The following is a 16,012-nucleotide window of genomic DNA, read 5'->3' as shown; positions in this document are numbered from 1 at the left end:
TTCCTGCTGGTAGGTAAGATTGGCACAAATGTGGGCACATGTAGGTGAGGAGCACAATTATAGTTTGTGAATCACTGGAAAATAAATCGGTCTTAGGAGTCAGCATCTTTTTTTAAATTTCAACTACTTATTTTTTTCATAATTTTGATTGTAACTGAATAAAATAAATTCATCTGAGTCATCACATATATGAAGAGATGTGACCCTGACAGAGATGTGAATATTTGAGGTTCCCATGTAGGCTAAAGGATTCAGTTCATTTCATATTTTCACAAATGTCCTTAAAGAGAATACATAACTGACTGCAAAACACTTTAAAAAGAGCCCCATAGTGCATATATAAACAAATAGCATGTTTGTGAAAATAAACCAAGATTATAACAAGCTGCAATACCTGATCTCATCATTTGAATAGAAGACATTTTTTATTTTGAATAATATGATCATCTGCTTTTTTCTGTGGACTGTTTTTTTTTTTTGTCATTGGTAATTTTTTCATCCCAGATTCAGAGCATCACTGATGAGTCTCGAGGCTCAATCAGAAGGAAAAGCTACTCCAGTCCACAGTCCCTTGGCCAAGATGTGCAGGCACTGCTGACTAATGATTATCGAGAGGAGGAGGTAGTTGGACATAGTGTTGGCTAGATATATTTTCAGTATTGGCTAGATATATTTTCCCACTGCAACACTTGAAGTGCCACTATTGCAAACTGAACTACAAATGAACAAATTGATCATTCATTGTTACAGAACAGTTCTTCAAAGATTATAATTTTACTGTTTTTCTAAGTTTATCTTACCCTATATTTTTCTCTCTAGGTGATGCTTCTGAGACAAACTACATCCTGTTTTTCTCACACTTACTTTCCATAAAAGAAAACACTTATGTTTCTGAGAGTACCTGTTTTTCTTAAGAGCCAGAAGCAAAGATTATTCTCTGCCTTCTGTCTCTTAAGTCTTAATAGTGGGTGTTTCATTAGTAAGCATATTTCGTGCTTTCACAAAGCATTGGCTTTCGTTATAGTTCCTATATGGAAGTACTGAAGCTTCTCAGAGACAGTATTGATGTACTAGAGCTTTTTAAGGAGATTTCTGTGCTTATTGACAAGCCAATATTAACCTATAAATGTCATTACTACTTTCTGCATGGTGAGTTTGAAAGGAAATGGACTGACATAGTCAACGGTTTTAGTGTGCACTTGAAGTGTTGCTCAGATCTAAAGATGTGTAGCCTAGTTTGTAGAAATGCTGTATAGTTTTGTTTCCTTTTCTTCATGAAGTATGTATTCCATGTAATTAATTTGCTATCAAAATAACACTAACAAAAGTGTGCTTTTGTTGTCTCTGCATTTTTTATAAACATGCTATAGGTACAGAATTTCTCTTGGCCTCACTGTCTTTCTAAAAATAGCAAACTTCCTTCCATTGAAGCATAGTTGTGCTGAACTCATCTTACGGTTGTTAGTTTGAAGATTTAATTCATTGGATACTGCTATATGGCATATATAGTATCTGCAGGTATTTGTTAGCTCTGTCCATTCTCATGATAGAACTATATTCACAGTAACTTCTGATTTTGTAGTCTTCTCTGATGGTTTAATCTTCAGGGGAGATATGAAGACCATAAAATAAATAGACAGTTATGTGAACCTCAGAGTTGAACTCTAGATTTGGGAATCCTCAAGGATAGGGACTAGGGAAATAACTTAGGAAAAATACAGAAGCTCTTAGGCATTTAAAAACAACTACAATTACAGTTTGTGCACCACTAGGGGAATTGCTCTTCAGAGATAGGAAGTAGCTTTTCTTATCTGCTTTCATTTTTATTCATGCTTTTGATTGTGACCTGAATGAAATTGATTCTTTGGAATCATCACATGTATAGAGGAACTTGACTGTCACCAATGTGAATAATTGAGGTTCCCAAATGGAACAGGAGCTTCAACTCAAATCTGAAGAGACTTCATAACTGCTAAACATCTTACAGCCTGTCCCCCCTCCACACACATGCAAAAACCCTACAAATCCTTGCCTAAAACAGAACACCTCAAAACAAAAACCAACAGTGCTCCCTGTATACCAATTCACTTATGACTTTAATAGTCTAAGGTACTGTATTTGTGTTACTTTTGATTAAAATACAGATGCCTATGGATAAGGTATTATGAGGGAAAGTAAGTGAATAACATGTGTTAAATCTTTCTTCCTTCTTTCCTCGAGAGGAGCAAGGGGAATGGGAAGTGGAGAACACAGAAGTGCATATGCATGTGGTAAAAACAATATTGTGTTCTTAAAGTTGTGATTTCAGCTTCTGCTATTAAAAGGGACGAGAAGACCCCTTCGTGGTTGGACTGGCTTTTATGTAATATGCACCTGCATGCATAAATAACCTAATGGAATATAGCTAGCCTTCAATTCAGCCAGTCCTACCTTGTGCTGCTGGAGTCATTAGAGTCATGCTAAAGCCATGTTAAATGAGTGGTGTTTGCTACAGTATCTGAGAAAATAACAATGTGACTAATAAAGAATGAAAGCACTAGCTTTCAAGTTTTTCGCTGGCAAAAACCCCTGGTGTTAATATAAGTACCCTCAGGCTGCATTCAACCTCATTTTAGTTCATTGCAAAAATCATGTCCTAGCCCAGCTGTAATTCTGCAAACATAAACAAATAACTACATCTTTACAAGCATGCTGAAGTCAAGAGTCCGCTATTTTTTCCTCAAAATAATGTGCTTTTTTCTGTGTAGTCTTTTGTTCCACTGCTGTGAAACTGCTCAAAACTTTTTAATAGCATATAACCTACATTTTGGCTGACTCTTGGGGTGATCGTCTGTTTTGTGACCAGGCTCAGCTGATCCATGACAGAAACACTGCCTCGCACTCAGCTCCAGCAGTCAAAGCAAGTGTAGCTACTGCTGCGCCAGAAAAAGTGCACATGACCTGGACTAAAGAAAAGTTTGTAGCTGAAAAGCATAAAAACAAAGATTCAAATGTGTCTGGCTTTAAAGATATTTTCAACATGAAGCCGTAAGTATATATGTGGTGCTTGGAGTTTTGTGTTTGTCTGTATTTTAGTGTGTGGTTTTTTGTTTGTTGTTCTGGGTTTTGTGTTTGGGGTTTTTTTTGTTTGCCGTTCTTTTAAAAAAATGTGGTTTATTTAAAGTTGAGTACAAACATGATCTTTGCATGCACTGCAGTTAAATGCCATCCTTATGAAACTAGCATGGACTTGGGTGTCATTCGCAAGCATGTTGTGAATGAAGCTAAAATACATGAGACTTCAAGCTGTAAACTCAGCAAATATATATTTTTAAATGTTTAATGATAACTTATGTTTTTCTCTTTTCCTGTGAGTAACAAATTACTGTATTTAACTTCTGTATCTCATTTCTTGACCCTAATCCTATAATTTAAAAAAATGTAAAATTTGTATGTCTTCTATATTAAGTATGTCTTGTTATATTAAGTATTTCCTGTTGAAATATTCCTTAATGTCTGTCTTAAATAGAAGTCACTTATAGATAAGAGCTACTGCCTGTGTCAAGCCTGATATAGTAGACACAAAACAAATCACAAAATCACAGAATATTAGGTGTTGGAAGGGACCTCGAAAGATCATCCAGTCCAACCCCCCTGCCAGAGCAGGATCACCTAGACCAGGTCACACAGGAACGTGTCCAGACAGGTTTTGAATGTCTCCAGAGAAGGAGACTCCACAACCTCTCTGGGCAGCCTCGGCCCACGCTCTTGTCACCCTTACAGTAAAAAAGTTTTTCCTCATGTTCAGATTGAAACTCCTATGCTCTGGAAGAATGCAGTTACAATCATGGTCCAGACTAATTTCTGCACATGCCCAAAGCTAAATTGTGGATGTCAAGGGAAATTTTAATATTTAAAGGAAATGTATCTTAAATCTAGGACTTGTAGACAGTAGAGCTAGAAAGTACACTCAGAATCAACACCTTAAAATACTAGGTTGTTTTGTGGACTTGCTCTGAGCCCTTTAGAAACAGCTTACCTTCTGCAGATTCCAAACATCGTCTTGCTCACACTCTAAAGTACCGTTTTTGTTCTAGGCTGCATTGCACTCTGATCCTTAGGGATTTTTTGTTAATATCTTGGAAATATTTTCTATTGCTTGTTTAGAATTGTGCAAGGTGCAGACTTTAGATATTATTTTTTAAAGCTACTGTATGTGGTTGGGGTGTGGAAATTATAGTTTGAATTTGGTGTGCCTGTGCAGTATATTAGTGTTATATATATGCTGAAATAAAAATGTACCTTATGGCATAAGTATTTTTTTCCTGTGCATTTGCTTCCCTTACATGTAGAGAATGGGGAAATCTGTAAGTCCAAATTTCATTTCACTTAAGCAATGTAGACTGTTCCCTTGTTTTTGTGGTCTTTTATATTATATGTGTGTTGCCTAGATAATGATTTGCAGTGCATGTATTCTTTTGTACCTTGTTGTATATACTGTGGTTTAGCATTTATCACTAGAAAATATTCATTGTGACTTGTTAATGTTTTCTTCTAAATATTACCCTGTTTTCATTCAAGGTAAGTAACAGAACATGTATTTTAGTTCCTATATGAATGTAAAACATGATAGTTCTCTTCTGCACCAGTGTAATATTTAGTTTTCTAATTGACTACATCAAAAAATGAATATTTTTTTTTTTGTCTGGAAAAATAGCCCCCATTGTGCTACAACTGCTTGGACAATAAGGATTAATTTGTTCATTAGGGGAACTTTCATGTTTCATCAAATGCCAGTTCTCCCCTCCTTTCTACCAACCCATACATGTGTAGAGATAACAAGTTCAGACATATGTTGGGTATCACAGCATACAGAAATGGAACACTACATCTCTTTGTTCTTGTGTGGAACTGACTTGTGACTGCTCTGCTTTTTTTTTTTGAGCCCAGTGTTGTCTTCATTTTGCCTGTTTAATAGGTTGAGCTTCTTATAAAAACTTAGAAAGCTTACTTCGTGTACCATGTATGATTTCAGTTCTACCAGAACTTGAAGGCTAAATGAAGTTTAGTCATCCTCAATTCACATTGTACACAATGTACTTTTAGTCAATTTAAGCCTTTATTTCAGTGCTGAATTTCTGCCCACTCCATCACAAACTTACACCCCCATATTTCCCCTGCATTTTATCTTAAGTTTGACAATATTTCTACTTTGTACTTACATACCTCTTCAATTATATGTTCTTGCATCTCTCTTCTTAGTAGTTCTTTGGTTTTCTCAAGCTGCTGTTCTGCTTATAAAAAACTGAGCTTCAAGTATTCTTTCGTTTCATGTATGGCTTTCGTACAGTTGGTTCTTAGGGCAGATGGATGCTGTGACAGAAGATCCCCCAGGATTTTCTCAGTTTTGGAAATGTAATTGTTTTTGGGGGAAATGCAGAGCATGTGGGGAAAGGAAAAAAAAAATTGAGATTGATGAGACTGGTCTCCACTAGCCACTAAACTTCAGGCCAAATGTCTCCCCCGCCCACCTCCCCTCCTAATTGCCTCTACAAAATCAAGGATGAAAATACACCATAAGACATTATTTCTAATAATGTTCTGTTAAGGGTGCTTCCTTTCATATTAAAAAAAAATAGGACCTAGTAAAACACAGGTACATATGCTCCCAGCATTCTCCATATTTCTGGTCCCCAGTATTTGAATGAACCTGTGTCTGGTTGCTGTTCTCAACTCCACACTTACTTATATAATCTGAAGGGGCCCTTTTGTTGCTAGAATTCTAGGATTAAGTGTTGGCATAGTCCTTGAAAATGACCTCTGGTAGTAGAACAAAATTGTGTTTCCTTTTCTAAATTTTGCCCTCCTAAAAGTTTTTCTTTTGGGAAAATAAAACTCAATTTCTATTGTATACTTGAGCTGAAACAGTGCTGGGGTTTGTGTTGTAATTTTGATGGCCTTTAGTGGCTTTCTAAAGATGCCAGACTTGTTCAGGTACTTCAGAGGGTATCTTCAGTCCTGCTGCTCCTAACCTGCCAGTCCTCCCTCTGCTGTCAGATGGTACGGGAGCCCACCTGAGCAGGGCACGCTTGTGTTACTGTGAGACCACGAGTTACATCAACAAGAAAATTGTACGGGATAGCGATATGTGTCTTATAGCAGCATACCAGTATCTCTGTTCTTGCCATATGCTGTCACCTAGCGTTTCCAAGGTTCCTTTGAAGTGACACACTTCAGTTGTAAAGAATCTACTTTTGGGCAGTGGATCTTTTGGATAAGTGAGTTTAGGTAAAGTCCAGATATTTCTGTTGCATTGTAGTGTATGACTCATTTCTAGCCTTGGCTAGTTTTATGCAGGTGGCAGTTTCTCAGGAGCAGTAAGGAAACTGTTCTTTTGTTTTCTTCTGAAGAGCACTTAAATCATCCATGGTAGATTCTAAAATAAGGAAATCTCTGACATCTTAGTAGTTTCATCCTCTTGTGCACAAATTTACAGCAATATTTGTGGATGCAAGAAGCAAAGTATTAGTTAAATTGATAACATAAGGAGAGGACTCAATTTCACTTAATTGCTTACTATCTTATTCTTATGACATAAACTATTAATTTTCTCGTAAGTTTTTTTAAGTTTTTTTGAATTGAAATTAGGTTTTTACTTCATCTTTGTGGAAGATAACTGACAATTGGAAGAATTATGCATTTTGGCAATCTACTTAGAATTGCTTGAATTTCAGAGTTAAATGTTCTTTTCAAAGGAAAAAAACCCATCTTTTTAAACCTAGGTTTTGCATTTTCTCAAATTTATTTTGAATAAGTACAAATGCTGGTGTCCATGGGGAAAAAGCTTATTCTGTGTGCATGTAGATGAAATTTATAAATTAAAATACATAACATATACTTCAAATGCATAAGTATTATAACAATATTTAAAAATGTTTGTTTGCATGCTAGGAATCAGTCAAACGTGAGAAGAATGCACACTGCTGTGAAGCTCAACGGAGTAGTGCTTAATAAATCGCAGCATGCTCAGCTAGTTCTTCTGAATATGCCTGGACCTCCTAAAAACAGAAAAGGGGATGAAAACTGTATCCTCTACTATGTTGCTTCCATATTTCTTGAAATTGGGAGTTTAACTTTTGCAATTATGCCATTGTCTGCTTGTTGGGTTAACCATTAGTAACCCTGGTAAGCGCAAGTTTGCCTTTAAGAAAATGACTTTTGATTCCACATACATTAAGAAATGTTGGTAATGGTGGGGTATTTTTTATTGAATTGATGTAAAGCATTCCTCAATTTTGGAACTTATTTTAAAATATCTTTTTATCTTTTCTTTAGTTGAATCAGGCAGAACTAGAAATTTCTGCCTGATAAGGCCTCGATTCCACTTGCTCAAGTGGGTGGATTATGTAATGGGACAGTAAAGGGCGACAGAAGAATACTCGATGAAATTGTTGAATGTAGTTTTCTTGCATTTTATGTCAGACTTTTTGAGAGTTTAGTGGCTGTTCTGTTTCTTTTCTGAATAAATTCCTTGACTTAATGACATTTCAGACATGGAGTTTTTGGAAGTTCTGACAGAAGGTCTGGATAGAGTTCTCCTGGTCCGAGGCAGTGGACGTGAAGTGATCACCATTTATTCTTAACCTGTTTGCACATTTTGTTCAAACCTTCCCTCCTATCCCCCTGCCCTCTTCCCCAAAAGAGAAAACAATGTTATTTGCCATAATTTGAGCAGCTTCTTCAAGAGCCCTAGTGCATTGAAAATTACCTGCAGGTTGAATCTTGTGATGATGTGTTCTTGTTTTTTTATTAAAAAGTGATATATAAATTATATTTTGAGATAGATTTATGTAGAAAATATTTCTGTAGTGAATTAATAAATGGTGGATGGGTTAGGATATTTATATGTAGCGTATTCTGACACTTGTTAAACTGTGGTGAAACACAAGAAAAGAAATAGTAAAGCAGTGTTATTTTTAAACATACAGAAATGGAAGCACCTTTGATTTTAATCTTTTCTGCATCTAAATAAAAGGGAAATATTTTAGGAAAAGTTGGCTTCCTCTCTCATGAAAATGCTGCTATGTTGCTTCTGTCTTGGTTCAGGAAATTTCATTCAGAAATGTGTACAAACTCTCAAACTTATATATTATGTGCATAACGTGTTTCCCTGAAGTTCATTATTTGCCATACTTGTTTTAAATACAATTTCTCTATTTAAAATACTTTATCAGGTAGCTGAAGTCTCGAGGTGACAGTAATAGTAAATTGGCAAGTTATGTGTTTGGTTTTTGTTTCATTTTATTTGTTGTTCTTTTTATGAGCTACTAGCAGTTATAGTATATTGCACAATTAAACCAGTGAAATCTAAGAGCATCCAACTTGTAGGAAGTTTATGATGCAGTAACTTCACCTGGTTGCAGTTGTAATTGTAACAATTGATAAACCCCAGCAAGTTGGTTAATGAAATGTAGTCTCTTGTTTTCAAATATGTATATTTTGAAGATGTATGTATGTGCTGCTGTTTAAAATAAAATCTGCTTTTTTTGAACTGAATGAGCTTTTAAGTGGTTTTCTGTTGAACAATTTAGTTCATGTGGTCAATAGAAACTTTTTACTTCTGTCAGAATTATGCCCCTTTTGGGACACTGTTTAGTTTTGTAAATGTTGCTTAAGACCTAAAGTGTTTGTTGGGTATCGGAAGATTGTTCTATTCTAAAAAATAAAGGTTTTATTTAAACATGTATAAACTGTTCTTTTGTAATACAATCAAAATTTCTGTTGTTCAGACTGGGACAGCAGTGATACAGGGCCCAGATACCTGACTAGGCTCAAGGCCAGTGCTTCTATAATAGCTGTTTTAGGCAAAACAAAAGAGTTATAAACAGCAAAGGCTGAAAGCAGCCATTACCAGTCCCTGTAGTTTGAACAGCAACAGAGGGAACACAAAGATAATCAGATGACCTGGTAGACTTCAGATGGCTCTCAAACACTGCTACGGCACACCAAAAAGCACTTGGAAAGGCACGCTGCACACCAGAAGGTACTTGTAGACCACAAGGTGTGGGTATATGTTCAGTCTTTGAGTTAGGATTAGGTTTATGTGGAGGTACTCTGGGCTACTCCAAGGGCCCTTAGGTATGATGAAAGACACATTGAGGTCCTGCGGACTTACCAGAAGGCATTTGAAGGTGCTAGATTTGCACAGCATATCAAGAGGTGCATGAAAAGGCATTGTCGGACCATTGGGGAGAGGAGAAATGTATCCAGATGCCTCTGGTGCACTCCAAATGCATCTTGGTTTCTTCTGAGATACACTAAAAGGCACTTAGAGGGCCATGGTGCAGGGCCATCAGCAGGCATTCATAGACAGCTGTGGGTGGCTTATGGTATAATGGTAAAGATTCAGTTTAGGGATAGACACTCAGAGGCACCTGGAACCTGCCAGAGGCTCTAAGGACCCTTAGATGCAAGGTAAGACTGATGGAGACTTCTGTGAGCACTACAGACAGCACTTGTCAGAGCCTGGTGTGCACAAAATGTCACTCAAGATTTGGTTCACCTCAGAAGCACTCTCGGAGCAGTGGGTAGCACAGAAAGCCCCTGATATGCTCTGGTGAAATTGAGACAGTTTCCATATGTACCTGAAGAACGCCAAAAGGCATTCTGAAGGTCATGATGCATAGTAGAACTTGACAGGTGCACCTCTATGGGTGTCTTAGGGTTAGAGTTAGCATTAGGTTTGGGCAATGATGCCTCTGTCTTGCCTGCTTGTGGAGGTTTTGGGAGAGGCTGCAGGATGACGATATTGCTTATAAGCCAAGAGATCTACTGAATATGAGAGAATGAAAATGGAAAGAAAATATAATCTGTCTTTGATATATAGATAAGGAAAAGTGGTAAAAGTGTTCAGAATGGTTGATACGGCTTTCATTTTAGTTATGCAAAAAAATTATACTAAATCAAAAACTGAACAGAAAAAGATCTCATTTAATGTAAGAGTTCAAATATTTCAAACTAAGATGGGGAAACTTTCTGATTTTTACTCAATGTTAAAAATACATTTTTAAAAATTATTAGCAACTCTATTGTTTTACTGAGAAACAAAGTGTTTTTGTATAAAATACTAAGCTATTAAGGGTCTTCCCCTCTTTTGAGAGCAATTAGTGCTTGTGTAAGTGGTATGTAATAGATACAGCTTAGTAAAATACTTGAGATTACCAGAGGCTCTTCAGACACTAGTAAATTCAGCCAAGAGTTTAAAGAAACTCGAGGCTGATCAATGAAGGTGCAGTTCTAGAAAAGACTAAATTAAATTCTCATTTGGCAGAGCATTTCATCATCTCTATGTTACACCTTTAACTCATTTTAAGAGAGTTAGTGAACCTTTCTAAAGTCTCTTTGAAGGATTTGATCAAGTAAGCTCCCAGTTCATTGTTCGTCTCCTGAACGGCTGCATCGTAACTGCCAAAGAGTGGAGTTGAAGCCTTCACATCCTCCCTGTTTGCTTGGAGTAAAATGAGGTTAAGCTCCTCTGCTACACTTTCATATTTTTGGTGATCAAATCTGCAAAGACTGGCATCATCAATTGGGTAGCTGATGCCAGCAGGGTAGCAGTCCTTTGGAACTGGGAACTCCACATTTTTCAGCATTGGCAACTCGCAGAGAAATGTGAAAAGGTATTTAAGTCCTTGGGATGACAGTGGGTTTCCAAGAAACTTAAACTCCTGTAGCTTCTGACAGGGACTTAGAGCTAAAATCAATCTGTTGACGTGAGTGTCTTGGATGTTACAGTCCTCCAAAGTAAGACTCTGGAGCACTGAAGATGAATGGCTGAGAAGCTTAAAGAATGTTGACGGGTAAAGTTCAGCTATATTGTGACCACTCAGGTCCAGGGCTTCCAAGTGATTAGCATGGAAGCTATTGGCTAAATAGGCCATGTCAGCATGGTTCAATAAGCAGTTAGAAACGTCCAGCATCTTCAGTGGAGTTTTTAGTGGGCTGCAGAATTAAAGAGGAAAAAATGTTAAGGCACAAAACATTGAAAAGCTACATTTACAAAATTTCATACAGCTATCCGCATTATGAATGTAGCCATCTGCTACACTGTTTTTTCTTACCTCTTTCCAGAAACAGAAGCATGTGCCAACAGCGACAAGTATATTTTCCTCCAGAAATCAGTTCCACAAATTAGCTCCTACTTTACATGACTCCTACTGCATTGTTTTAATGGGGATTTATTTGGTAAAATTCTATGTGTCTGTTTTGTAGCCAGTTATATGTTTTCAGGTGTCTATTACTTGCTGAATTAAAAGCAGAACATTACTAGCTCCTTGTAGAAAGCTGTATAATTCCACAGATTGAGATAATTTCCATTAAGGAAGGATTCATTCCAAGATGAAAGGTAATCAATATTCTAACAACATCTGCTTCTGTTTCTAGTTTTGTTTCTACTGTGGTTTTTTAAAATTGCCCAGCAAGTTTACACATCGTATTGCTCTGGAGCTGCAAAGAGACCCTCAGATGAAGAAGAATGTTGGAAGTAGTATGTCTGAGATTATGTGCAAATATTCTGATTGAATATAAAATAGTTCTGACAGATGAAAATAAAGAGATCTCTTTCATATGTACTAAATCTTAGTGAGACTTCTGCCACAGACCTCAGCTGGATCAAGGTTAGAATCTCACAATTTATTTCTATCAATGCAAGCAGTGTGCCATTCATAACTTTTAAATTAAATGACTTCTTTGTACAGGAGGAATTTTAGACCAAAGTGATTTGTCTCAATGAAACTTTTGTCTGCCTTTTTTTTTCTTTTAGATTCTATGAAAATCACACAGTTAAATTATTTTTCTGTTCAAATATGAATACTGTTCACTGGCAGCTTGTTATCTTTTTGAGTATCGTAAATTTTTCCAATTAATGAATATTCATACATTAGCTTAATTTGCCATACAGAATAGCATCAGATCTCTTTTGCTTTGAGTTCAACAAACACAACAAACAGCTGAAATAAAAGTCTCAAATCGAAGTCTACTAATCCCCCTGCCCATCTAAAAGTACAATAATTGTGTAATCTTAGTATATTTGCTGCCTGGTTTTTAGAGAACAAAAATTCACTAGAGACCCTGAAAAATACTTGCAATATGACTCAGGTCTTGCACTGAAGGCCAGCCTAAGCTGATGGAGATATAAGATCAAGAATGTGGTAAATAAAAAATGTCTTGGTGTAGCCCTCTCTTGTGTGGTAGACAAAACTATATTCTCATCATGCTCATGACACAAGCTCTGCAAGACTAGTAACAGCTAGTTCTTCTAGTAGCATTAGATATACACTGGCTTCCAATTCTCCCCCACAAATACTCTCCTAGCTTCCTGCTGCCCGTTCTCACACACTCTGAGATATACTCACTTCCCTTATTCTCAGAGACTCTCAGCTTTCTGATGGCAAAAAGGGTTGTTCTTTATAGTTTGACTGAATGCAGGATGACCAGATTACCTGAGCAGTTTCTGTATTCTTCCTGTGAGTACAGAAAAAGGTATATTCAGCTCAGTCAGCTGTGTCATTTCACTCATCTTTTCTCCAATGTTAGAAAGCATCTGTTCATCTGTAGCTGTGAACCTCCGCACATTAAAAGTTCGTGCTGGCAAGGTCAAGGACATCAATAGAGGGAAGTGAATACTGTTGAAGAGTATTTCCAAGTGTTCCATTTCCAAGCGAACGTTATGAACTATTTCCAGTTTGCGCAACAAAGAGGGATCTGTCAGCTTTATGATATAGAAGAATTTCTGCAAAGCCAGGTTGTCAGATCTGAATGCCACACAGCGGATCTTCAGTGGGCAACAGCATTTTTTCAACAGGGCCTGTGTCACCAACTCATAGTTCCGCTCTGTAACGAACAAGTCAATTAGCACATCAATACTGATTTCAAAGGCAGCTGGATTGCACTGTGTTTGTTGCAGGTAAACGAGCAGGTCTAAACAAAGCTTAGAGAGCAGCTGTGTCCTGGCCCACCTTCCCATTGTCTTCTTACACTCACAAAACTGAACTTCCACATCTTTTATGCCCGTCAGGTCGACCACTTTCAACTTTTTCACGTAGGTTGAAGGATGATTCAGCACATAATCTCTCAGTCCTGTCAGACAGCTTTCCAAGCACACAGAGCATGTTCTACGGCTCAGGTCTTCCTGGTAGTCCACAGTAGTTCCCAAAAGTTTTCCCATGTTAAAGTCAACAAGCGGCCAATTCTCTACCAAGTCATGAATCACTTCCCCTTGCTCCAGTAAATAGCTGGCTTTGAAAAGAAGAGGAAAAAGATTATGGGCAACACCGCCAAGACTCTTCCTAGCAAACTCTGCATTTGACACGAATGCTTCAGCGCTAATGAATCGGAGAGACTTCATTGTTGGTCTGGGCTCCTTGCTGTCATGGAGAGTGACCTCTGTGTTTGCCTAAAGATCCGAGTTGCTTATCACCTTCTATTTTTATCTGCAGCTGCTGTTTGCTGCTAATGGAAGCCTTGCTGGGAAGCAGTCACATGCTGATCGTCTGCTTTCTATTTTGGAGCTCTAGTGTGAGTCTGCAGTAATTACCTGTGAGATCTTCAGTCAGAGAGCATTTATTCATTTAAACCCTCATATTTATAACAAATCTAACTCAGCTAAGTACAAATAAGCAGGAATAGTAAGATCAGGGCAGCACACATACATAAGAATATTTCTGTATCTTTCCTATGCCATACAAGAAAGCACTTAACATATTGTATGATCTGTATTCCACTTTCTTCCATGAAAGATGGAATGCTGGGGATTGACATGCTGATTTCAGTGGGGAAGATTTCTCAGAGTTAGAACAGAGCATCTCCTAAAAACTATAGCCATAAGGAAAGACTGAGGTGCTCCAGACATTGAGCTACACATGTCCTTCCATTTTGCCCTTCCTATCAGCAAGGAGTAGTTAAATACAGTGGCTCCAGTGGAAAAGACAAAAGCTCACTTGCCTGTGATAGGAGACAGAGGGTTAACTACAAGACAAACTGAGTAAGACAGAGCAGAGTTAAAACTTTCTCATATCTTCCCAGGCAAGTGGTTTATTTCTGTTGCCCTAAGCAACAGATGGTCTTTTCTTTCCTGTTATTTGAGAAATCATGGTTTCATTGTGATATAGAATAGATTTAACTTTTTAGGCTGAGAGAAAAAACTCTCTCAGTCAGCTGTCACAAAAGCAGAGACAATGTTTCTTTCTTCAACTTTTCACTTGTCTGCCAGAGGAAGCAACGTTGGATGTGTCCCCTGCAGCGTCTTATCCAGGCTTTTGCTGGGTAACCTGTGAGAGAATAAGCATAGCTTGAAGTTACCGAGTTACTTGGAACATGTATATTTTTAATTGTGAGGTGGTGGAGTTTTTTGGGGGTTGGAGTTTTGTTGTTTTGCTGTTATGTTATGTTATGTTATGTTATGTTATGTTATGTTATGTTATGTTATGTTATGTTTTTTTCCTGGGAGCAGGGAGGTGGGCCTTACATTTGAGTTATGGGACTTTCTTGCTGTACAATTGTGAGTTCAGTATATCTACTGGGTTACCTCTACTAGCTATTGACCAAATATTGGGTGCAAGACAACCCTGTAAACATCTTTAACATCTTTTGTTTTTTTCCTTTCCCATTTAGAAAAACTCTCAAATCAATAATGTTTAATAGTTTCTAAGTGCCTAAAACCCAAATACACATCCTCCTTTCCTTCTGTTCCTCAGGCCATTCTCTTGTTCAACTTCTACCCTCTGCAGATGACCTCTGCCTCTTCTGCTCTGTAACTCCCATTTCTCCTATGTCATCTGTACAAAGTTTTCTGAGATAATGCGCCTGGCTGGCAAAATCGGCCGTGTCTTGAAATGCTTTTGTTCAAACCCAAAATAGGTTCTCTCAGATTTATTGACTTAAACACCATGTCATGCCCTGCCTTATTGCTGGAAATGGTCAATATGGAATATTGAACTCCTGCTGAGAAATGCATCAGGATCTCACAGTACCATGCTGTCTTGAACTAGTTGTGAATGATAATACCAAATGTAAAATGGAAAAAATATTAAATTTAATATTTCTTTTAAAACTACTCTGAAAAAGAGTTGAAGGAAAGAGTTAAACTGTCTTCCCTAGCAAATAAACAGTAACCTTTTCTGTATATGGAAGTGGCTACAAATACTTCAGATTTTTACATTTATGAATGTTGTTCTATTCTAATAAAAATCTAGGACATTACTAAAGTAGTTTATTCTGGAACTTTTGTACCACTGGTGCAAGTATACTAGGTGATATATTTAGTGCAAATACACTAGGTAAGCAAATAAAGAGGTCCAAATATACCAGATAAGCAGATAAAAAGTTGTGTACATACCTTAATAGTTATTTAAATTTTGAAGGGCAATAAAACTATACTTACAGAAGTTTCAAGCAATTTGTAGATTTTTCTTGTCATAAGGGGATCAGTTATATGTAGCTGTTTTCAGCATTTACAAAATTGCACAAAATATAGTAATACCTACATCATCATCTGTTATACATGAACTAGAGCTGAAAAACAGAGGAGAATACTTAACACCTTGACAAGTTCTATCTATTTAATCTGACATGCTTTTCATTAGTATTATTGATGCCATTAATCTATTTTAAGGCAACATTAAGCTGATACAAACCAAAAAATTCTGCAAAAATTCAGACATATGTGAGGGCTTGTTCTTTCCTGGTATTGATGATCTCAGATATGAAAAGGAAGGACTTTCCTCTGTGAGCTGAAAGAAATAAATTTTAAATTTCAGTCTTGAGATTGAGATTAGACAAGGTAACCATGCTGGTTTAGCACTGTCTTCCCTGGAAAAGAAAAGGAAGCCTCAGTGGTCTGCTGTAGCCTCTCCTTCACTCTTCTGTCACTCTCCATGCTTTAGTGTTGCTTCTTATCTGATCTCTTAGTAAACCAGTACTTCTTTGATTCACAGACTAATTTTCTGTTGGCTTAGGTACGTTGTGAGATGTCACC

The 16,012-nt window shown here is 37.2% G+C and overlaps 2 protein-coding genes across 2 annotated transcripts in view; one reads left to right on the top strand and one right to left on the bottom strand.

Moving 5' to 3' along the window:
- Positions 1-7,622, top strand: part of LOC104542877 (solute carrier family 12 member 7-like) — a gene marked incomplete at its 5' end in the record, with an annotated part of 34,132 nt that extends 26,510 nt beyond the window's left edge. Inside the window, 5 exons of the mRNA XM_010187338.1 lie at positions 494-621; positions 2,846-3,027; positions 4,332-4,346; positions 6,931-7,064; positions 7,531-7,622. Of these exons, the coding sequence (XP_010185640.1) occupies positions 494-621; positions 2,846-3,027; positions 4,332-4,346; positions 6,931-7,064; positions 7,531-7,622 (551 nt within the window). The remainder of the gene's footprint in view (positions 1-493; positions 622-2,845; positions 3,028-4,331; positions 4,347-6,930; positions 7,065-7,530) is intronic.
- Positions 7,623-10,337: 2,715 nt separating this feature from the next.
- LRRC14B (leucine rich repeat containing 14B) lies at positions 10,338-13,384 on the bottom strand. Its single transcript, XM_010187337.1, has 2 exons — positions 12,480-13,384; positions 10,338-10,980 (listed from the first exon to the last, which is right to left on the bottom strand). The coding sequence occupies exons 1-2, from the start codon at positions 13,382-13,384 to the stop codon at positions 10,338-10,340; spliced, it is 1,548 nt and encodes a 515-aa protein (XP_010185639.1).
- Between the last annotated feature and the right edge of the window lie 2,628 nt (positions 13,385-16,012).

The sequence above is a fragment of the Mesitornis unicolor genome, unplaced genomic scaffold (genome assembly GCF_000695765.1).
Source record: "Mesitornis unicolor isolate BGI_N332 unplaced genomic scaffold, ASM69576v1 scaffold13636, whole genome shotgun sequence".
Classification (NCBI taxonomy): domain Eukaryota; kingdom Metazoa; phylum Chordata; class Aves; order Mesitornithiformes; family Mesitornithidae; genus Mesitornis; species Mesitornis unicolor.
This window is presented reverse-complemented; position numbering and strand designations above follow the sequence as displayed.